The sequence below is a fragment of the Rattus norvegicus genome, chromosome 20 (genome assembly GCF_036323735.1).
Source record: "Rattus norvegicus strain BN/NHsdMcwi chromosome 20, GRCr8, whole genome shotgun sequence".
Classification (NCBI taxonomy): Eukaryota; Metazoa; Chordata; class Mammalia; order Rodentia; family Muridae; genus Rattus; species Rattus norvegicus.
The window spans coordinates 48,569,894-48,593,065 of NC_086038.1; the positions used below are offsets into that span (position 1 = coordinate 48,569,894).

The window sequence follows — 23,172 nt, forward strand, 5'->3', positions numbered from 1 at the left end:
CACCCTCCGACCTGGTTCCCTAATCAGATTACTGCTTAGCTTGTTCCTTCCTCACACTCACCTGGCCAGCCTTCCGAGGCTCCCCTCCTCCTCAGCTTCCAGCTCACCTTCCCCCAGATGCTCAGCTCCCAGGGATCTCCAAAGAAAAGGCCACACCTAACGGTCTCACTGCTGACCAAAGACATTCTGACCTCATCCTGCCTTTTGATATTGTGACGTGGATGTTAACATTTATAAAGTTCACAGTGAAGGCAGGCACCATCAACTGACGGAACAAAAGCATTTCATTTGTTGAGCCATATTCACAGTGCAACCCACGGGACACGGGGTGGAGGTCTCTGCCAGACTATCTGTTCCTGATCCAGCTGCCGATGCAGTGGGGAGGAAGGGATGCCGCTTGCTTGCCTTTAATCCCAGCACTGGGAGAGCAGAGGCAGGCAGATCTCTGAGTTCAAGGCCAGCCTGATCAACATAGCGAGTTCCAGACCAGCCAGGACTATGTAATGAGACCCTATCTCAAGAACAAAGACAAAACAAAAAGGATCCCCCCCCCCCCAAACGGGACTGGAGAGATGGCTCAGCGGTTAAGTGTACTCACGGCTGCTCTTCCAGAGGTCCTGAGCTCAAATCCCAGCAACCACACCGTGGCTCACAGCCATCTGTAATGGGATCTGATTCCCTCTTCTGGTTGTATATAAAAACAGATAAAATAAAAATAAACAGCTATTTTTTAATATATATGTATTCACTTAAAAAAGAACTGCCAAACAATTATTTTCTGTATCATACTTAACTGTAGAATATTTAGAAAGTAGAGGAAATTCTGAAGAAGCATCCACAATCCTGCTAATTGGAAATAATTAGCATTTTGGCATATTTGCCTCTAGCTGCTTTGTGGCCTTTTGAAATTACATCGTGGGGATATTCCCAGTGAACTCTGAAGCACGGTGCTGTTAATTGGGCAGCCTCATAATGAAGAATTGGTTTTGGATTCTTTGCATAATGCAGTGCCCGTCTCTTCCTTCCGGTCGAGGGCTGGAAGTTTTCTGCTTAGGAAATGTGTAGACCTTGACTTCATAGCTGGAAAGAGCAATAGCGATCAGAGTCCATTTAGTCCAGGGCGCGTTTGGTCGCACGCTCTCTTACATGTCCTGCTCAGCGTTTTGTAAGGTTCGTCTATTATTAATAGGCTAGTGGGGCTCTCCATACCAGTGTTTTCCTCAGTAGAGGACAGCTATGAAATGAGAGCAGGCATGAGTGTGTGTGTGTGTGTGTGTGTGTGTGTGTGTGTGTGTGTGTGTGTGTGTGTTGTCTCTCTCTGTGTGTCTATCTGTGTGTGCATCTGCGTCTCTGCGTGTCGGTCCCGCCTTCTTCCTGCCAGTTCTCTGCTCCTGACCTTTGCTCTGTTGACCTGTTAAGGGCTCAGAAGTTTCTAGCGTTTGAGGACATGTGGGTAAGAGGAAGGTCTAGTCCAAGGTCTTTACAATAGGAATGTGATAAGAAAGCTTGTTACGTCTTAGTGAACATTGACAAAGCTATTTCCTGGGTGGATTTCCCCTTCTAGTAGTAACTTTGATTTAAAAAAATAATTAAAGAATAATTAAGAATAATTAAAGAAAAAATGCGTGGATCTGTGTATAGTTTGCTTCTGACTCTGTGTAAAAATATTTTGCTATCAAGCCTGACCATCTTGAGTTGAATTTCTGGGACCCACACAGTAGAAGGAGAGAACCAAGTCTCACAAGTTAACCTCTGACCTCCACATGAGCCCTGTGGCACAGATGCAATCCCCACTCCCCCAATATATGAATGAATAAATATAGATGTGATAAAAATATTTGCAGCAGGGCATGGTGGTCTCTACTGGTAATCTTCGTCACAGCATTTGGGAGGTAGAGGCAGAAGTCAGGAGTTAAACAGTCTCAAATAAACAAAACATCTCATCTTGGTGAAGAGACCATGGTCACAGAAAGCCCAAGGCAGGAGGATTAGCCCAAAGTCAAGGCCATTCTTGGCTATATAGCAAATTTCAGGCCAATATAGGCTACAGAGTAAGATCCTGTTTTAAAAAAGGGAGTGGGTTGTATATGTTGACCCAAACCCAGCATTTGGGAAGCTCATTATCCACTGATGAAACACCAGGACCAAAGGCAGGTTGGGGTGGGAGGGTTTATTTGGCTTACAATCACTGTTCATCATTAAAGGAAGAAGTCAGGGCAGGAACCTGGAGGCAGGAGCTGATGCAGAAGCCATGGAGGGGTGCTGCTTACTGGCTTGCTCCCCACGACTTGCTCAGCCTGCTCTCTTATAAAACCCAGGACCACCAGCCCAGGGATGGCACCACCCACAATGAGCTGGGCCCTCCCACATCGGTCATTAATTAAAAATGCCTCCCTGCTGGATCTCATGGAGGCATTTTCTCAATGGAGTTCCCTCCTTTCAGATGATTCTGGTTTTCGTCAAGTTGACATAAGACTAGCCAGCCCACGGAGGCAGGAGTTTATAGAGTTCAAGCCACAGCTCCACCCTAAGTCAGAGTTGGGACAAAAGCTATAAACATTTGATTTTTTTTAATTATCTTTAAATAACTAATAAATAAAGCCGCTATGAGGTGACATGAGAACATTTTCACAATGTAGCTGTGTATAAGAACATTTTCACAATGTAGCTGTGTACGGTCTGTCTGTATATTTGTGATGCACACAGTAGCCTGGGATGGTCACCCGTCACTGTGTGTGTGGCCAACCCAACCAGTCCTCCGGGATTACAGGCATGTACTACGATTCCTGGCTTCATGGTATGTGTGTGCACGGGAGCGTGCAGGTGTTTGCGAGGGTGCGCGTGCATGCAGGCGCTGGTTGAATTGGCTATGCAGCTGGCCTTGGACTTCTCGTCCTCCTGCCTCTTATGTCGGACATGCCGGGACTTCAGGCCTAAGTTACCGTGTGTTATCGCCATGTCTGGTTCACCTGGTGCTGGACTTCCAACCCATGTCTCAGTGCTGCTACAAGCACGGTACTGATTGACACCCCCAACCCTCTGCTGGACACAGGCTGCTCCAGGACACCGTGAATCACAGGCGCCCTTGAACTCAAGATCCTGGCATTAGAGGTGTGCACCACCACGTTCAGCTTGATACAGTTTTTCCCTTTCCGTGTTCGGACATTTCTGCCCCATTGAGCGACAGCTGATTGTGTGTGTGTGTGCGTGTGTGTGTTCTAAAACTGCTGAGGAACCAGGGTTTGAAAAGGAGTACGCTGGAGTGAGAGGCTCAGGCGGGGCAGCAGAAGAGTGTGGTGGTGGGAGCTGCGGCGGCTCTCCTCCGTAACCTGAGTTTTGCAATTGGAAGGAATGTTGTGGCATGCTAGGCATCCCGGCTTCTATGTCCACCCACAAAGAGCATGTAACCTTCCACTAAGCAGATGACCGGGAAGTGGAGGTAGCAATGTGACACACATCTCCGTTCTCCTAGCCTGGGGATGCAGGGAGTGACCTGCCCAACCTCTTCTTGGAAGCTCCCCGAGTTGTGGGGGGGGGGGGTAGGGAGGTGTCTTTTTTTCCCCCCACGAGCCTGTATCCATCGTCCTACCTTTCCAGGTAGCTTTCTTACAGCCAGAGGAGGTTTGGACTGATGACTGCTGGGCCTGAGTCTGGAACTGGGTTTTGTGTTCCTCAAAAGCACTCCTTACAGGACAGTCAGTGCGATTCCTGCTTCCTGCCCGCCTCGGTGGGAAGTTCACACTTAACTTACTTTCAAGTCTGGTTCTGCCTCTCATTGCTGTGGGACACTGAACGAGCTCCCCGCCTCAGGACTCTGTATTGGTAGATATATTGGTTGCCCTGGGCCAAGGCGGGTCAGGTATGTGGAACAACCTCCCCTCCCCTCCCCCCCTCCTCAGGAAGCAGAAGTAGCTTGGGGTTTCCAGGCCAGGCCAAGCGGGAGATCAGCTTTTTGCTGAGTGACGTCTGCACTAGCCTAGCCTCTGCTGTGGTCCGTGTAGGAGTGGAGAGTGCTTTGTAAAGCGCTCTGCGCTCTGCGTGTCTTGAATGTCCAGGAAGACAGGCAGCCCGTTTACCTTTTGCTAAAGCCTTCTAGGTCCTTCCAGGTTCTCCCGCCTGCAGCTGGTTCTCTCGCTGCTCCTCCTTAGTCAGCTTCACGTCTAGGTGCTAAATTCTCTGGTGTGGTTTCACATGGTTCCGGGCTCTGGCTCACTGAATCTCGTTCGGACAGATTCCACAGGCAGCTGGGACTACTGGTCCCTTGCCTGGCTTCCTTTGCCTGGCGTCTGCCTCTTGGGTCCGTGGTGCTCCCGGTGTGACTAGCATATTATAGGTAGGCAGATATAACGGCGAATGATCCGTCTTAAATTCCCTGTCTTCTTATGCGTGTGACCTTTATGATTTTTACTTAGCCAGAGTCTTTGTGGGGCACTTACACCATCACTTCTTATCCCCCCCAACTCTCTGCTGTCTCCTTCTACTCCTACTTTTCCTCCCAAGAATATAATTTGTAGCTGGGCATGGGAGTCCATGCTTCTAATCTCAGCACTCGGGGATACACACAGGGCCAGGCTAGGCTCCTTATAGAGATCAAGGCCAGTTTGGGCTGCAGATCATGATCCCGGGTCAAAACAAACCAAGGCATAGTTTGTAGAAAGTCTCAGCTTCTGACAGTCTGTCACTCGGGTCTCCTTAGCTCTTTTGTTCACCTTTGCCCTCCATTGGAGGGAATGGGTCATGTGATCGTGTGGCGGGGCAGGCTTGGTCATTCCCATGACCTGAAGTACTTTTTCTGATCTGTCTCCTGGCTTGGTAATAATACCTGAGCTTCTGCATGGCACTGCCAACCTCCCTGACTGCAGAGGAACTCCCAGCTCAGCTCTGATGGAAGTTGACACTAAAAGCCATCTCTGGTAAAAATGGACCCTTAGAAGTTGACGTTTGTTTTTCTGTCAGTATCACTTGGGAATTATTTTTAATTCCAGATAAATCTGACTTTAGTCCTCTGCCGTAGTGACGCACAGATGAAAAGGCCTGACTCCTGTGTGACTGTTGCTGTCATTAGCTATTTGTTTGCCTGGTGTTGTGCTGTGCTGTGCTGTTTTAACAGGGTCTCTATCCCTAGCTGTCCTGGAACTTGATGTGTAGACCAGGCTGGACCTGCTACACATTCACCAAAATTCACCTGCCTCTCTTCAGCATGCTGGGGTTATAGGCTCGCACAACCATGCCCAGCCTACCCACCAATTTCAAAGTTAGTATTCTGTGACTAGAGCAGCTAGACACTCTTTCTTCCCATCTGCGTCTCTCAGGACAGTGTGTTGAACACATGCCGGGCCATGGCTACCCCGTGGAGTTGGTTTGTGATAGGCTGTAGTGACATTTCCTGTGTAAATGTCTCGAGATAGCCCCTGAGCCCCTGTTCCCACTTCCTCAGATCCTTAACCCAAATGAAAACTGTGCCCCTCGTTACCTGTATTGGTTCTGGAACCACAAATCCCCAGTGCTGTATTAAAGGACGGAGTATATACAATCTTTTTTCAGACGTCACTTGGAATGGTGTGTTTTTGTAGAATTTGGGGGCATACCAGAGACTCTCTGGTGGTCTCCGTGATGGCGTGAGCTCTGCCGTGACTGGTGCAGTTGGACAAGGATGGTTCTGTCTTCAGAGTACTAACTCCTCCTCCTCTGCCTCAGCCATTGCTTGGTCTGTTTGGACTTCCTTCTGTGCTGCTTCTGAAGGAAGAGCTAGACAGGTGTTGTGCAGTGAGACTATAGTGGGACCCCAAGTGCACTTTAACATTTTCTTTCTTTCTTTTTTTTTTTATTTTTATTTTTTAATTCATTTATTATATATAAGTACACTGTAGCTGTCTTCAGATACACCAGAAGAGGGCATCGGATCTCTTTTTACAAATGGTTGTGAGCCACCATGTGGTTGCTGGGAATTGAACTCAGGACCTCTGGAAGAGTAGTCGGGTGCTCTTAACCGCTGAGCCATCTCTCCAGCCCTTGACATTTTCTAATAACCTTATAAAACCAGGTGAAGTTGGGAGAGATGGCCTCGTGGTTAGGGGCTCTGGCTGCTCTTACGGGGGATTTAGGTTCAATTTCCAGCACCCACGTGATAGCTCACAAGTGTCTGTCATTCTTGGCCCAGGGGGGTCCCATGCCCTATTCTGGTCTCGGTGAGTACCAGACACTTGCAATCAGAATACCCATACATATAAATAGAATTAACATAAAAACAAGCAAAATTAATAATTTTCCTTAGCTTAGTAAGTCTAAATTATTTCAGCATGTGATTAAAAAAGATATTTTAATATATATAATATAATATATATATATATATGTATATATGTGTATATATATATATGTATATACATGTGTATATACATATATATATATATATTTCAGGGGCTGGAGAGATGGCTCAGTGGTGAAGAGCACTGGCTGCTCTTCCAGAGGTCCTGAGTTCAATTCCCAGCAACCACATGGTGGCTCACAACCATCTGTCACGGGATCTGGCGCCCTCTTCAGGCAGGTGGATGTATATGCAGCAGAGCCCTCATAGGTTAATTTCAGCATGTGAGAAATGAGATGTTTTGCATTGTTTTTATTGGACTGTCTGAATATGCGTTGACTCTAGCGAGTCTCCTATTGGCTGCGTCCTGAGTATGTAGTCCCATGTGTGGTCACGTCACTAGTACATGAATATCTGCAGTGCTGGTTCCTCAGCTCTGTTTTTTTTTTTTTTTTTCCCGGAGCTGGGGACCGAACCCAGGGCCTTGTGCTTGCTAGGCAAGCGTTCTACCACTGAGCCAAATCCCCAACCCCTTCCTCAGCTCTGTTTATTGAGACCACGGCCTCCCTCCTTCAACTTTTTTTGTTGTTGTTGTGGTGGTTGTTTTGTTTTGAGACGGGGCTTCTTGTGTAGCTCTAACCGGCCCGGAACTAGCTTTGTAGACCACATTGGCCTGGAACTCACAGAGATCTGCCTGCCTCTGTTGCCCAAGAATGATTGGATTAAAGGCGTGTGCCATTGAGACCCCCCGCCCTTCTCAGCTTTCTCATTTCATCCCTGGGCAGGGATGAGGAAGAGACCATCCACAATGGCGTCTTAGAAGGTTGGTTTGCATGCTCAGGAACATTACTAGTAAGTGGCTCTCAGTCAGCACCGTGCTATACTGTCTTGCAGCGGGCTTTCAGCAGGGGAGAGGCGCGCTTCTGTGGGTCTGGCACACAGGGTGCCTTGGCTGCACATGGTGCTGTCACCTTTAATCCCAATACTGGAGGCAGAGGAAGCGGCAGAACTCTGAGTTCAAGGCAAGCCTGGTCTACATAGGGAGTTCCAGGCCAGCTTGCTACATAGTAAGACCCCAGATCGATCTCTGTCTCTCTCCCCCCCACCCCCTGTCTCTCTCTCGTTTGCTCTCTCAAAAAAGGTGGTCAGTGGGTGGGTGAGTGGGTGGGGGACACACTTACTTAAACCCGTGTCCAAGCCTTTAATCGTTGGTCCCAAAGCTGGGCTGGGGGTGAGGGAGTTTCTGTGTGCGTAAGGATCATTAAGGAATAAATCAAGCAATAAACCAAGACCTTGTCTTTATCTTTTCGTTTAGTGAAATAGAAGATGAACTCAACTGAATTCAGTGAAGATGTAGAAGAAGGTAAAAACAAAAAAAGTTTTTAATTGAATGTTTCCGAATAGGTTTTGTATCATATGGTCCCAGATTTAAAAAGTATCTAATGAAAAGCCCTCCTGCCCGTGGCTGGCAGCCCCTCTTGTCTACACACCCGTTTCCAATTGCTTTTTAAAAATTTCGGAGAGGTAATATCTCGGGGTGGGGGTGTGTGTGGTTCAGTTTAGAGTCCTTGGCTCTAGGTTGGTCGGTTAGAGCTGTCACACGTGTATTACCCATTTATCCCCCACATTTAAATTGACACATGACAGGACTGTACAGCATTGGCAGGCAGGAGGGAGATGGCATTGATGGGAGGTGCCTCCAGTCAGCAGAATCCTTTCAGTGCAAAAGTGTAGCCCGCATGCCTGCCACTTAGAGCCCTGCCGCCCTCCCAGCGGCCCTGGCCTTCCCTACTGAGTGAGCCCCGTTTCTTCTCTACCGTAGTTCTAAAAACTAACCCCGTGAAGGTAGAGGGTGGTGACGCTGCCGCGCTGGACTGCTCCCGGAACTCCAGGGCCTCTGAGAAGCACCCTCTGGACAGCGTCCTCACTGCCCTCCACAATTCCAGCAAGCGGAAGCAGCTGGGCAGCGACGGCCAGGCAGACTCAGTCCCCGGTGAGAAGAGGAGGCGGTTGATCTCCGAGGTGAGGGCCTTAATCCCTCTGGTCCTGGGTGGAGCTCTGCACTCACGGGCATCGACGCTTGGGTCTGAGGAAAGGCTTTCCCTTAAGCCTTCTGACATCCAGCTTCCCTTTTTAGGAGGTCGGCAGAGTCTTCATAATACAACCATGTTGAGGGACGTGGGGGGCAAAGGTTTGTTAATGTCAGGAAGGGTTCACAGATGGCTACCGTGGCTGTACCTGCAAGGCCGGTGCCGGGAAGCTGGGGCAGCAGGTCTTTTCCTAGATGAAGTCAGTCATTCATAGATACGGAGGATTGCTCCTGAGGAACTCAAGTGAGTCTTCTTTCTGCCACAGTTTCTTCCCCTCTCTTGAGGCAGGGCTTTGGTTGTCTTCAGGCTTACAGAGATCCACTCGTCTCTGCCAACGAGTGTTGGGTTTAAGGGATGTGCCACCGTGCCTGTCTGCGTCCTCACTTAGTCCTAGGAACAGAACTGAGCCTTGCGCTGGGCACCGCTCACCACCGAGGCACACCCTGGGTCTCTGTGCGCTTACTGTATTTGAGACGGTCTGTCTCATCAAGTTGCCTGCTCTGGGCTTTAACATACTTGATAGCCCAAAAGGCCTGGGACTTGCCACTCCCCTGCCTCAGCCTCCTGAGTAGCTGGCATTCCAGGACTGTGCCACTTGGTTCTCTTGGCTACATTTTCTTCTTCCTCCTTCTTGGCACGATTTTGCTGCTTTAGCGCTGGCCTGTAGACTCCTTACGTAGACCAGGCTGGCTTCACACTTGCAGAACACCGCTTGCCTCTCCCTGCCGTGTTGGAATCTCTACCACCACACCCGGCTGTGCCATTTTCTAACCTCATGGGAGCCTCCGACTCCTAATTCAGTCTCAGGGTCCCCCGAACCCTTTCTTTCTTGTCTCTCCAGAAGGCTCTTTGCCCACTGCAACCTTGGTACAGAATCTTCTGTTGCCATTGTACCTCTGATTCCCTGTACCTCTAAGGTGTGAGCAGGATACCTTCAGTTCTGCCCCGCAGCCCTCTAACCTTCTCCCCTAGCTCGTCTCTATTCATCACCAACTTACGGATGCGCCCTCCACTAGGCAGCCTAATGACGTCTGGGAAGGTGCAAAGAAATAGTCACTAAGAAAACCTGAACTGGGGCTAGAGAGATGGCTCGGTGGTCAAGAGCACCGACTGCTCTTTCTGAGGTCCTGAGTTCAAATCCCAGCAACCACCTGGTGGCCCACAACCATCTGTAATAGGATCTGATGCCCTCTTCTGGTGTGTCTGAAGATGCTACAGTGTACTTATATAAATAAAACCAATAAATAAATCTTTTGGGGGTGGGGGGATAAACGAGGATAAAACTGGACCTCAGCAACAGCCCCAGCAGCAGAGGCTTGGGAAGTTCCTGTTGTGTTGAACTTTACTAAGGGCCATCTGCCTCTCACAGCCTGCAACCTAAAATGTACTCCGTAAAGTGGCAGGGACTGAGGAATGAGGCTTAGGTGGGTGTCCCTAGCCTAGATGGAGCCTAGGTGGAGAACACCTTTAGTTCTCGGAAAAACATTTTCCCAGACTCCCATACCTAGCTCCAAAACTTCTACCTTTAGCCCCACCCCCTTGCCGTCTTGCTCCTTGGGAAGCAGCAGCTGTGCATTCTAGCCTGCATGTGCACACAACCTGGAGTTTCCGGTCCTCATCCTCGGAGCGCCAGGGATTCAGCTCTCTCCTTTTCACTCATTTTCCCAGACAGGATCTCGTGCTGCCCGGGTTAGCCCTGAACACTGAAAGCAGAAGACGAACTTCTGCCTCCGGAGTGCTGGGTCCATAGGTGTGGGCCAGCACGACTGGTTTACCTGTGCTGGGGATAGAACCCAGGTCTTTGTGCATGCCAGGCAAGCAGTGTCCCAGCTGAGCTACATGCCCAGCTGTCTTAGTTCCATTGCTGTGAAGAGACACCATGACCGAGGCAACTCCTATGAAATGGATGCATTGGGGCCTTGCTAACGTTTCAGAGGGTTAGTCCATTATCATTGCAGTGGTGAGGACTATGGTTCCACACAGCCCTGCACCGGAGCAATAGCTGAGAGCTATAGCCTGATTCAAAGCCCACTCCCCAGCGAACACACTTCCTCTAACAAGGCCAATAATGTATTGGCCATTCTTACTCAAAACTACCACACCAGCCCTTAGAAACTTTTTATAGGATTCTTTATACAGATGGGCCTTTTTACATTTATACCCTAGCCTTCCTTCCTTCTCCATTTACTCACCTAGAGTGTGTGTGTATGTGTATGTGTGTCTGTCTGTCTGTGCGCTCGCGTCTTCCCTGACGTGCGTGGAAAGGAGAGAGGACAACTTGTAAGGAGTTGTTTGTCTCCTTCCTCCGTGTTCTGTGAGTGGAATTCAAATCCTTAGTCTTGAAGGCAGGCACCTTTAGATTTTATTATATTTCATGTGTATCAACTTTTTGCCAGCATGTATGTCTGTATTCTATACGATTGCCTCCTGCTCTCGGAGGCCAGAAGTGGGCATGGATTTCCTGGAACTGGAATTCCAGAGACCAAAGCTTGGACCTCTGGAAGAGCTGCCAGTGACTTGTTCTTAACCACCGAGCCGTCTCCCCAGTACGTGAAGAAGTTTTAGCTTCTTCCTGCAACTTCCATTTTCTTTCCTTGTTTTATTAGCTTCAGTACGATGTCGAGCAGAAGTGATGAGAGGCGGCTGTGTTTTCTTCCAGATGATGTTAGGAGGTTCTAGTTTCTCACTCTGGACTATCAAGCTAGTAAGCAGAGGCAGGAGGATCATAGGACAAGCTGGGGTACATAGAGCCATGTCTTTATATTATAAGACCCCATGACCCTGACCCAGGACCTCATGTGTTCCAGGCAAGGCTCAGTTAGCACTGCTCTGTAGCTTAGGCAGCTGAGAGCAGCCCTGGCCTTGAGTTCCGGCTTTCCTGCCCCTACCTCCAGAATGCTGGACTTATAGGCCTACACCTTTTCAAGTGTTTAAACAAGTGTTTATGAAATGTACCTCTGAAATCATCTGGGCCGACTGGCTTCAGTTTTGGAAGACTCATTTTGGAAGTCTAACTGATTCATTTTCCTAGTATGTTCAGCTGTATTCAGATTGTCTGATTCTCACGTTAATATTAACAGACTGTGTCTTAAGGAATTGACCCATTTATTCTTTTTATCAGATTGTCTCCTCCCAAACTGTAACTATGGCACAGCATTCCTTTTATTATGCTTTCAGTAACCATGAGATCTGTAGTGATGGCTCCCTGTTTCTCTTTAAATTTTTGGTCTCATAATTAAGGCTGGTCTCTAAGTCACCATACACCAAGGTTGACCCTGAACTCCTGAGTCTCCTGATGGTACCTTCCAAGTGCTGAATTGTAGGTGTGTGCCAACATGCCCAGCCTTAGATCTATCTGTCTTTTTGTAACGCCTTATACTCTCAGAAATGCATATTTCTATACTTTAATCTTAAACTGATAAGTTGTATTTTTATTTAGTTCAAAATATTTTTTAATTTCCCTTTTTGATTTTTTTGACCCCTGTGTTTTCTTTGACCTATGTGTTCTTAACTTTGAATATTTATTTCTGGCATTGAGGATTGACCATAACTCCTCATACATATTAAGGAAGAGCACTGTACTGCTGATGTGCACACCAGCCTAAGTCTGGTCATTGAGTCACATGATGGTTAGTTTTAATTATCAGCTTGATCTATAATCATCTGGGCAGGGAGTCTAAAGGAGGGATCTTCAGGATTAAGTTGGTCTGTAGGAATGTCTGTGGGGATTTATCTTGGTTATGTTAATTGCTGTGGGAAGAACTGCCCATTGTGAGTGGAGCCATTCTCTAGGCCGGAGATAACAAACTGATCACGTGGAACTGGAGTTTAAAAACAAAAACAAAGAATCTTTGGCTAAATTGCAAAGGGTTACTTTGGCAATCTCTCTGTTACATTTAGGTAGTATGTTGCCACTGTTGCAGTTTACTCTGAAGTACTCCAGAGAGCATGGAGCAATTCCCCTTCCATGTCGCTATAGGAGTACTGTGGTTACAGAGTAGCTGCCGGGTTGGGCTTTTAGGTGAAATCCATTGTCAGACTTTTCACTGCTGAGCATGCCTGGCCCTGTAACTGATTCCCGTTTGTTGTTTTTGTTCTTAGTTTTGTCTCCAAGGGTTTTGTTTGTTGTGTTGTTTTGTGGTTGTTGTTCGGTTTAATGTTTTGTTTTCTGGAACAATCTTGTGTTGCTGTTTTATATTTGGTTTCTGAGACAGGTTTTCTCTGTCTTGCTTTGGATGTCCTAGAATTTGCTTTGTAGACCAAGCTGGCCAGATCTGCCGACTTCTGCCTCCCTAGTGCTGGAATTAAAGATCTGCCACACTACCGCCCCACCAGAACAGGTCTTGTTGCTGTGTGACCCATGATGGCCTTGAACTTGCTTAATATTCACAATGTTCCTGTCTGTCTTCAGAGTATTAGATTATAGACATTTGTCAGGATGCCTGACTCTTGTTAGGGTGTGTGTGCGTGTGCCTGTGCGTGTGTGTGCGTGTGCGCGTGTGTGTGTGTGTGTGTGTGTGTGTGTGTGTGTGTGTGTGTGTGTGTGTGTTGTTTTTTGAGGCATGGTTTCACCATGTAGTCCTACTGGCACCTACAGCCCTCCTTGGTATATGCTTACTATGTAGACCAGGCTAGTTTAAAAGTCATAGAGATCAACCTGCCTCTCCCTCCCCAGTGCTGGGATTACAACATAACTGGCACTTTTTAGTTTAGTTTTGTTTGTTTGTTTGTGTGCTTGTTTATTTTAAGATAGGGTATATTTTCATAGCCCTGGCTGTCTTGGAATCACTGTGTAGACCAGGATGGCCTCAAGCTCAGAGATTCTTTACCTCTTCTAGGTCCAAGGCAGGCACTACTGACCTGGCTTTTTGTTTTGTTTTTGTTTTTTCGTTTGTTTGTTTTGTTGTTGTTGTTGTTAATTGAGCATTTGTGTGATTTCATTTTCTCTCTTTTATCTTATCAATTCTTTTTCTCCCCAATGATGCCCTAGAATGCAATGTACACTTAAAACATTTTTTTTATTTTTTTTTTTTTGGTTCTTTTTTTTTTTTTTCGGAGCTGGGGACCGAACCCAGGGCCTTGCGCTTCCTAGGTAAGCGCTCTACCACTGAGCTAAATCCCCAGCCCCAAAACATTTTTTTTAAAAAAAGGATTTATTTATTTAGTATATAGTGTTCTACCTGCATGTGTGCCTGCAGTCCAGAAGAGGGCACCAGATCTCATTACGGATGATTATGAACCACCATGTGGTTGCTGGGAATTGAACTCAGGACCTCTTAACCACTGAGCCATCTCGCCAGCCTGACTTAAAGCTTTTATTCAAGGTCAGTAGCAGGAATCCAGGTGCACGTAGAGCACTCATGCACGTATCCCATGGACTACTGTGTTGGGTAGCTATGAAAACATTTTGTCTTACTTTTACGTTCATTTGTGTGTAAGTGCTCATGCTCAGCAGAGCACATGGTTTTGGGGTCAGAGGGTAGCTTGCAGAGGGTACCTACCATGCTTCCATCCTGTGTGGTCTAGGGCTAACACTAGACAGAGGCCAACATCCCGCTTTGCTCTCACCTGTCTAGCAGACCTGTGCTGCTCCTCTGTCCCCAGCCCGAGGTCCTACCTTCTCCTACTCCCCCACCCTCCTGTTCCCTGTGCTGCTGGAGTTTCCCCCTCCTCAACTCTCACAGGCTCTGATGAAAACCTGTGCAGAGGACTACACAGTGCTCCAGAACATTCCAGAGTAGCTCTGTTTTTAATTCTGCTGTCATGGTTATGGGGGAATTTTTCTCTGACATTTACTGAAGACCTAGGACTTTTGAAGGTAAAACCCACAAAAATGTAGATGAGCTCTGACAGACCTGCCGGGGTGTTTAACTCTGAGGCGTGTCCCCCTGACTCATCACAGTCTGCCTTCCCCTCCCTGCCCTGCTTCCCTGGAGATCTCTGCACTTGACCGTCCTCAGTGTGGCTGTAATTCTCCGTGTTCACTCCAGGTTCAGGGGGGGTCTATGTTCTTTCCCTGTCTGGATCCTAGGAAAGTCGCTTGGTTTTAGTTTGTTCAAGCTGTTTACTTGTTAAAATGATTTAGGACTTCCAAGCTCTGTGCACAGAGATTGGGATTTCCAAAATCACTCTGTTCCTTCTGTGACCAAACAGTAAGTAGTCGGTTGTGTGGCTGTATCTCATCTTGTTTACCCATTCATGCACTGATGGACATTTGGGTCGGTCCCATTTTGTGACTGTCAGGAGTGATATGTAAATAAGACAAGTTTTTTTTTGTTTGTTTTTTTTTCGGAGCTGGGGACCGAACGCAGGGCCTTGTGCTTGCTAGGCAAGCGCTCTACCACTGAGCTAAATCCCCAACCCCAATAAGACAAGTTTTAAAAGTGTGTGTGTATATGTCTGTGTGTGTGAGTGTCTGTGTGTCTACGTGTTCAAGAACAGGGCCTCTGTTTTGGAAGTCAGCGTCTGGTGGTGTGTCTGTCCTCCCCTTTCCCCTTGAGACAACTTTCTTCATTGTTCACCTCTGTGCACAACAGGCTGGCTGACTGAGAGCTATCGGTGCCTCCGTCTTGCCTCAGGATTTCAGACTCAGAAACCCATGGTCTGAGATCATGTTTAACTTTTGATAGGTTCTGGGGATCTTACCTCAGCTCTTCGAGGTGCCACAGCAAGTGCTTTACCCACTGAGGTGTTTCCCAAACCACTTTTTGGGAGATATTTTTTTAAAAAAATCTATAATGCTTATGGAAGAAAATTGAATTTTTTCACATCTTTAAGCAATTTTTGTTTTTTTGGTTTTGGTTTGGTTTTTTTGAGACAGGGTTTCTCTCTGCAGCCCTGCCTGTCCTGGAACTCAGAGCTCCATCCGACTCTGCCTCCCTAGTGCTGGGATAAAAGGTGTGTGCCACCGCACCTCACTGCCTTTAAGCATTTCTGTAAAGGAATACTTAGAAATATCCGACCATTCATGCTAACCCCAACCCTAGCTTCATCCCCAGTGATCTGGGGAAAGGCGCCATGTGGCGCCATGTATCGGTTGGTCGTTCCCAGTATGGTGACAATGGCTTCCTCCCCACTGTCACTCATGTAGGAGGCAGGTAAAACCCACAGAGTGGTTAGTGGGACCTGTGTGAATAGTTAACCATTTGCTGCTTCACTGCCCAGAGCACCTCAGACAGGGGTGGCTGAGGCAACAGTATTTGCACAGGGGGGGACGGCCACACAGGAAGAGCAGCAGTGTGAGAGGCCGCCATCGCCTTTCTTTGTAACTTTCGTTTGTTGTCTGTGGGTAGCATTGGTGCTAGGGCTTGAACTGAAGGCCTCACATACGCTGCCATTTCCTTTTTCTTCCTTGTGGTGCTGGGGTTCATAACCAGGGCCCTTGGGAGGCTAGGCCAGAGTCCTACTGAGCTGTCCTGGGCCCTCCTCTGCTGTAGCCCGAGCTGTCTTGAGATTCCTTGTGTAGCTGAGGATGATCTCGAACTCCTGATCTTCCTGCTTCTGCTTCCCAATGCTGGGATTACAGGTGTGTCATGTGTCCTGTTGGGGTTGCAGCTTCTCTCACAGCTTCTCTGTCCGTCTGTCTGTCTCTTGAGTCAGGCTCTGTAGCTCAGGCTAGCCTAGAATTTCGGCATCAGTCTTTTAACTGGTTAACCATCACAAGTGCTTTCTTGTGTACCTCTGTGGCTGACTGGTATTTGCTTTTTTGAAAGTGTGTGGAAGTTTATGTGTCAGTGAATCAGAATTCTCAGGACCCTAGTGACTGGAGAACAGCTATTGGATTTTTCGAGTGTGGGCTGAGTTTCTAAAATAGCACACCAGTCTAGGTCAGATAGGGTTAGCGCTTGGCCTTTTCCTGGAGTTCCTGAGCCTTCTGGGTGTGGTAGTGGGGCTAGGCAGGGAACATAAGGTCTCTTAGCACGTTGACCATCTGGGGAGTGGGGAACGGAGGCTGGCAGGGGCTCCTTGGGCACAGTGACAGTCACCAAGTCTGACAGAGCTAAGGTTTATCGAGCGAGTGTCTAATGTGCATATAGCTCTGGGTTCAGTCTTTATATGACTGGTTCTATAAGTCCAGGGCTATAATTCCTTCCCTCAGGAAGCAGAGGACGGCGTTTGAGGTAGTTTGGACTGTGTAGTGAGTTCGGGTGCAGCCTTGTTTCGAAGGAAAGGCGCTTGCTTCAAAGCCTGGTGACCAGAGTCTGCTCTCTGGAGCTCACATGGTTGGGGACAGCTCTCCCACAAGTGGCTCTCTGGCTTCCACACATGCTGTGACTACTGTACATACATGCAACATGCACAAAATGAATAAACTGATTCTTAAAGGAAAGCTGGAGAAATGAAATCTTTTGCAGGTGCCAGGATTGTTTATACAACATCAAAGAGAAGCCTCAGAAAAGCTACTGGGGAGAGACAGCTTAGTCCCCAGCACCTCTGACCCAAGGAAAACCAGGCAAACATGTAGTACATGTACACACATGCAGACAAAATACCCCTACACATAAAATAAAAAAGTGTTTCTTTGAAAATAAGTAAAAGGGAATTTAATTTTTCTTGTTTTTATTTTTAATTTTAATTTTTTTTTCTTTTATGTCTCTGAGTACACTGTAACTGTCTTCAGACACACCAGAAGAGGTCACCAGATCCCATTACAGATGGTTGTGAACCACCATGTGGTTGCTGGGAATTGAACTCAGGACCTCTGGAAGAGCAGTCAGTGCTCTTAATTGCTGAGCCATCTCTCTGACACTCTTTTGGTTTTCATTTTGTTTTATTTGAGACAGGATTTCTCTGTGTGGCCCTGGCTGTCCTAGAACTCACTCTGTAGTCCAGGCTGGCTGGCTTCAAACTCACAGAGATCCACCTGCCTCTGCCTCCAAGTGCTGGGATTAAAGGTGTGCACCACCACACCCAGCTAAATAAAACTTTTTTTTTTTTTTTTTTTTTTTTTTTGGTTCTTTTTTTCGGAGCTGGGGACCGAACCCAGGGCCTTGCGCTTCCTAGGCAAGGGCTCTACCACTGAGCTAAATCCCCAACCCCTTAAATAAAACTTTTTGTTTGTTTTGAAACAGGATTTTTCTGTGTACCCCTGGCTGTCACGGAACTCAATCTGTAGACAAGGGTGGCCTCAAATTAAGAGAGATCCACTTGCCTCTGCCTCCCGAGTGTTGGGATTAAAGGAGTGCACCACCACCACTCTGCTAATAAATCTTTAACAACAAACAAAAAAACCAAAACCCCCAGTTTTCTTCCCCGAAACCGCAGCTCTAAGCCCCTGACCTATGGCAGTCTTGACATGCCTTCTACAGGTATCAGAGGGAAGCTAGCAGGGACTATCTAGGAAGCTGTCTGATGTCTTCTGCGACACCGCCCATCTCAGTGCCACCCCCAAAGCCCAGGTGGCCATCCATCGCTTCTACTCTGTGGAAGGAGGCAGAGCAGAGACTGTGGAAGTTGTGTCTCCCTGAAACGTGCCAGTGCTGACCCCTGTGTGTGTGCACGTTGAGCCTGTCCATGCTGACCCCTGTGTGTATGCATGCTGAGCTTGCCTGTGCTGACCCCTGTGTATGTGCATGCTGAGCTTGCATGTATGTGTGTTCATCACAGGCAGGCCTGGTGCCCTTGGAGGTCAGAGAGGGGTCAAATACCCTGGAGTTATAGACAGTTGCAAGTTGCCATGTGGTTGCCAGGACTTGAACCCTGGACCTTTGGAAGAGCAGCCAGTGCTTTTAACCACCCAGCCATCACTCCAACTCCCTGACACTTCTGTTTTATGAGTAACAGTTTTGGCAGAGTCTAGTCTGACAAGGACTGTGGGAAGGAGGACTCTGCCCTCCCTGGAATGGGCGTAGTAGCATAGGTAGAGTTTTTATTGGTGATCATATTTGTTCTTAATTTCTCTCATTGATTGATTGATGTGTGTTTGTGTGTGTGTGTGTGTGTGTGTGTGTATACATGTGTGTACACCAAGGCATGTGGCATGTATGTCAGGCTTGGTGGCAAGGCCCCTTTACCTGCCGAGCCAACCTTGTGAGCTTGGTAACCATCTCTGTTACATACGGGGAGGCGGTAGTCAAGAGCTGTCCCAGCAGAGGTTAGCTCTGTTCTCCCAGGGCCTTTTGTCTGTGTCCGTCTTACGCTGTGGCTGGTCCTTCAGTTGGAGAGGAGAAATGCCGTCCCATCCCTGCTACACCCAGTGACTGCCGAACCAGCTGGGGGTCCCTGAGATGCCCTGCAGAAACAGGCAAATGATATTTGCAGTTCTCATTAAAAGCAGGAATACTGAGAGCTTTGTGCTGGCTGCCTCGCCTGCCTGGTCGGGAGCTGGTGAGGTGGTGAGGGCTGCAGGGGTGCTTGTGAGGTGACACGGGAGTCTTGATGTGGACTCCTTCCAGGTTCTGTGAGCAGCATCAGGAAAGCCTGGAGAGGAAGCACCGTGCGAGGCGGAGTCTGAAGTGACTCCTTCCTAGTATGCCCAGGGTCCTGCTAGGTTCCCATGTACTTGGGCGTTTCTATCGGCTGCAGGTGGAGCAAACCCAAGATACCCATCGTTAAGTGGGTCTGGGCACTTGTGGAGAATTCTGTTGAAAGGGCAAGGTATGCACTGCCCTCCATGCCGTGATTCCAGAAGAGCGGCGTTAGCCTCCTGCCGTATCACGGTCACATTAATTTTCCACTCCTGCTTCCCCCAGGCATGCTGCCTTCTTGGCCTTCCACTTGGCTGACTCCCTGGACACTGTTTAAGCTCATCCGTCACTGGACTGAGTCAGTAATGTCTCTAAGATCTGGGGTCTGGTGGTACTTACTGCACCAGTGGCCCTGTCCCTGGTGTCTCCCCAGGATGTCTGCTGCCTGTCACTTGCATGGCAGCATTGTCCTCTTCCTTGGTCCTCAGGCCTTCCCTTGTGAATGAAATACCCGTCAGGATCAAGGCAAGGTACTGGCATCAGCCAGAGCTGTGCCACAGAGTTCCCATATGGCTGGAAGATGCACCTTGGAGAATTGGGAACTGTCAGCCAGAAACCGTGTGCCAAGTAGCACAGATTTAAAGATTCCTTGATATTCCTAGACAGCTGAGCAGAGATTTTTATCATCAGCAGTAAACAGAGCCAACGCGTCATCGTCTTGGCAGCGTTCTCGGAATTAATTGAGCAGAGTTGACAGGACCCCGGTGTAGGGGTGGCTAAGAGCCTTCCCTCGGATGCTTGTGTCTGTGTTGAATTGTGTGTTCAGGGTTCTGTGAGTGAAGAGCATTGCCCTCTACTGGGACGCCTGACTTTTTATGAAGCAGCGTAGGAAGACGTGTTTCCCCCCATAGTAGAGTTCCCATCACGTTTGGTGGGAATGGCATATTTGTGTAAAAAGACTAAGGCTGGGTTGAGAACCGAGAGGGGATCTGCGGTGTGGGGATGGGAGAATCCAGATTTAGTTCAAGGTTGGTCCTAGTCACTCTCCTGGGAATCTTAGCCCGCACCTATCTTCTGTGTTGTCTGGAATGGAGTCTCCCTCCAGAACACTCACTGTGCACTATGTGGCCCTCTGATGACCTTAATGCAGACTTCTGTTTCATCTATGTGGGTGGGAGTGCTTGTCAGGAAGCAAGCACAGCTTTTCAAGAGTTAGCCTGCAGGTGCACACTTTAATGCCAGCACTCAGGAAGCAGAGGCAGGCCAGAGCTCGGAAAGCCAGGCTTCTACAAAGAAACAAAACCAAGCTGGACAAGCGACTCTGTGGCATTTAAAGTTTTATTTTTAATTATGTTTATGTATCTATGTGTGCCTGTGGGGCTATGTATGTATGTGTGTGTGTGTGTGTATGTATGTGTCTGTGTGTGTATGTATGTATGTGTCTGTGTGTGTATGTGCGTGCATGAGTGTGTGTGTGAGTGTGTGTGCGTGCGTGTGTGCGCGCGCGTAGGTGCACGTGCATGTGCCTGTGTGTATGTGAGCCTGTGTGAACATGTATGTGTGTGTATGTGAGCCTGTGTGAACATGTATGTGTGTGTATGTGAGCCTGTGTGGACATGTATGTGTGTGTATGTGAGCCTGTGTGAACATGTATGTGTGTGTATGTGAGCCTGTGTGAACATGTGTGTGTGTATGTATGTGTGCCTGTGTGTGTATGTATGTGTGTGTGTGTCTTTGTGGGTATGTATATATGTGTGCCTTTGTGGGTATGTATGTGTGTCTTTGTGTGTGTGTGTGTATGTGTGCCTTTGTGGGTATGTATGTGTGTCTTTGTGGGTATGTGTGTGTGTGTGTCTTTGTGGGTATGTGTGTGTGTGTGTCTTTGTGGGTATGTATGTATGTGTGTCTGTGTGGGTATGTATGTGTGTGTGTGTCTTTGTGGGTATGTATGTATGTGTGTCTGTGTGGGTGTGTATATATGTGTGTCTGTGTGGCTATGTATGCACATGGTGTCTGAGGAGGCCAGTCTGATCCCCTTGGAGCTAAAGTGGTTATGAGCTTCTTGAAGTTGGCGCTGGGCACCAAACCCAGTCCTCTGCAGGTGTGCTCTTAAGTGCTGAACTTGATTGCTTCAGGCACACCCCTGACTGCCAGAATTACTTTGAGGCAATAGAACTTAAGACATAAAATTGCTAAAAATCTAATTTGGTCTACAGAAGTTGACGAGTAAGATGTAAGAGTTGGCCAGGGCAATGTACACACACACACACACACACACACACACACACACACACACACACACACACACAAACGTCTTTTACTTTGCTCAGTTGTGGGGTAGATCAGAAATGGCTTCATCGTTCAATAGGTTGGGAGAGAGGAGGAGGAGGAGGAGTCACCAGGAAGGAGCAGAGAGGAGGGCAGGTGCAGACACAACCTCTCCTCCCTCCAAGCAAGAGAGCCCTCTGCTCTCAAGAAGTAAGATGTGTTAGAAGAGTAGGAGGGATAGATGCCACTGACCTTTGTGTCAGCCTGTACAGACCCACCACAAAGCAGTCATTCGACTGCCATCATCAAAAACCCCTTTGTGTTCCTGACCCTATTACTCAGCAGACAGAGGAGGCAGGAGGAGAGGGAGACCCCATCTTTGAAAACAAAAGACCACCACATCAATGTGTGGTCGGCGCAGGAGGCTCAGAGCTCTGTTTTCTTGGGGCTGCTTATGCCTTACTGCCTCTGCCTGGGTAAACCTTATCTCTCGAGTATCCTCTTATCCTGTGTTTGTGTCCTCTACAAAGAACTCACGTTCAGTTTTGTGCTGGAATTAGTTATCTGGACTTACAATTGACGCTGATCTGCCTGGGTGAGGTAAAGTGAGGTCAGACACTGTCTTCTAGGCCCCGAGACCCCTCCAGTATCTGGGAGCTTAATGCAGACCCACAGCTCCCAATCTGTTTTAGCAGAACCCACACCATTGTGGACATTACAGTTTCGGCCACACCGAGCTTATCGGCTGTGTTTTCCCAGGTATGGAGGGAGGGAGCATCCTTGGCTGCCCCTGAGGCTTTCTTGTTCTTCCACTTCAGCCACTACCTGCTAGTCGGTACTTCTGTGTCATTAAACTCTCAGATAGATATCCTAGCAAGTTCCTGGTTCAAATTAAACGTTTGGCAAAATTAGTTAATACCTTATAACTGAGGTCCGTTAATAGTACAGGAAGTACATACATGGTGTGGGGTTGTGGCTTGTGTACGTGTGTCAGTCGGCACTACAGTCTTGGGTCTCTGTTTTCCCTCTGTCCCTACTGCCCAGGCACCCACTGGTTTCCTTTCTGGCTACACTGGATGCACTTTCTAGAGTCTTTATATAGTGACATTGGATAATCTGGCTTCCTTTCACAGTTATTTTGGGGTTCATCAGTTCTTTCTTTCTTTTTAAATATGGATAGCCTAGAGTGGCCTCGAACTTCCAATGCTGCTGCTTCTACGTCCCAAGTATTGGGACTTCTAACACATACCCACCTTTAAAATGAGTCTGTTCATTTGGTCTGATGGTTGTTTAGTGGGGCCAGTGGTGGGGACCAAACCCCGAGTCTTTTGCATATTGGCAAGCACTCTAGCTCTGAGCTTCCCCTCTCTGCAGCCCTTTTTTCTTTTTGACAGCCATAGCCAAGGATTATAGATAAATGCGTTAATATCCAGCTAATGTCTAAGTTCAGATGTAGGTCATCTAAAATTCTGTCATCTTTTTGTTTTGCTTTGTTTTGTTTTTTAGGCTGGCCTAAGACTCACAGCAAATCCTCTTATCTCAGCCTCCTGAATTCCTGGGATATTAGTTAAAAGCCACCGAGCCTGATCCATTTTCAGTTAATTTTGTATTGAGCTTGAGGTTTGGGCTAAAATCATTTATCCAATCCTTACTACATACAGATATCCGTCGTTTAGAATTGATTGAAAACTCGCCTTTTGCCCCCATATTGCCCTTGATTCCCTATCACAAGTCACTTGTGTTTCTGCATAGAGAGAAACCTGTCGCTTAAGAGGTCTAGATTGAAACAGGTGCAGCCACTGAGGAGGGCATCGAGGTCAGGAACAGTGATGGAGATTGGTCTGAGAGAGCCTTTGAAGGGTGGCTTGAGCTTGTGTGAGCATGCTGTGTGAGGGGAGCAGTGGGTGAGGGGAACAGTGGGCGTGTGCTGCTTTGGGTGGAGGGGGGAGTCCTCCCTAGCCAGCATTCCCATAGACGCTCAGGACGGGTGTTCATCTATGGCACTGGGTGGGTGCTGGCTGAGGAGGTACCCTGCTATAACAGTCGTGATACTGAGGTGTCCCTCAGAATCTTCCCTCCATGGACTCTGGGAGCTTCTAGGCCA

General features: G+C 47.9%; 1 protein-coding gene across 1 annotated transcript in view; it reads left to right on the forward strand.

Annotated features, from left to right (window-relative positions):
- Positions 1–23,172, forward strand: part of Bend3 (BEN domain containing 3) — a 36,812-nt gene that overhangs the window by 7,511 nt on the left and 6,129 nt on the right. Inside the window, exons 2-3 of the mRNA XM_039099149.2 lie at positions 7,620–7,667; positions 8,127–8,326. Coding sequence (XP_038955077.1) covers positions 7,631–7,667; positions 8,127–8,326 — 237 coding nt within the window. The 5' untranslated portion in view covers positions 7,620–7,630. The remainder of the gene's footprint in view (positions 1–7,619; positions 7,668–8,126; positions 8,327–23,172) is intronic.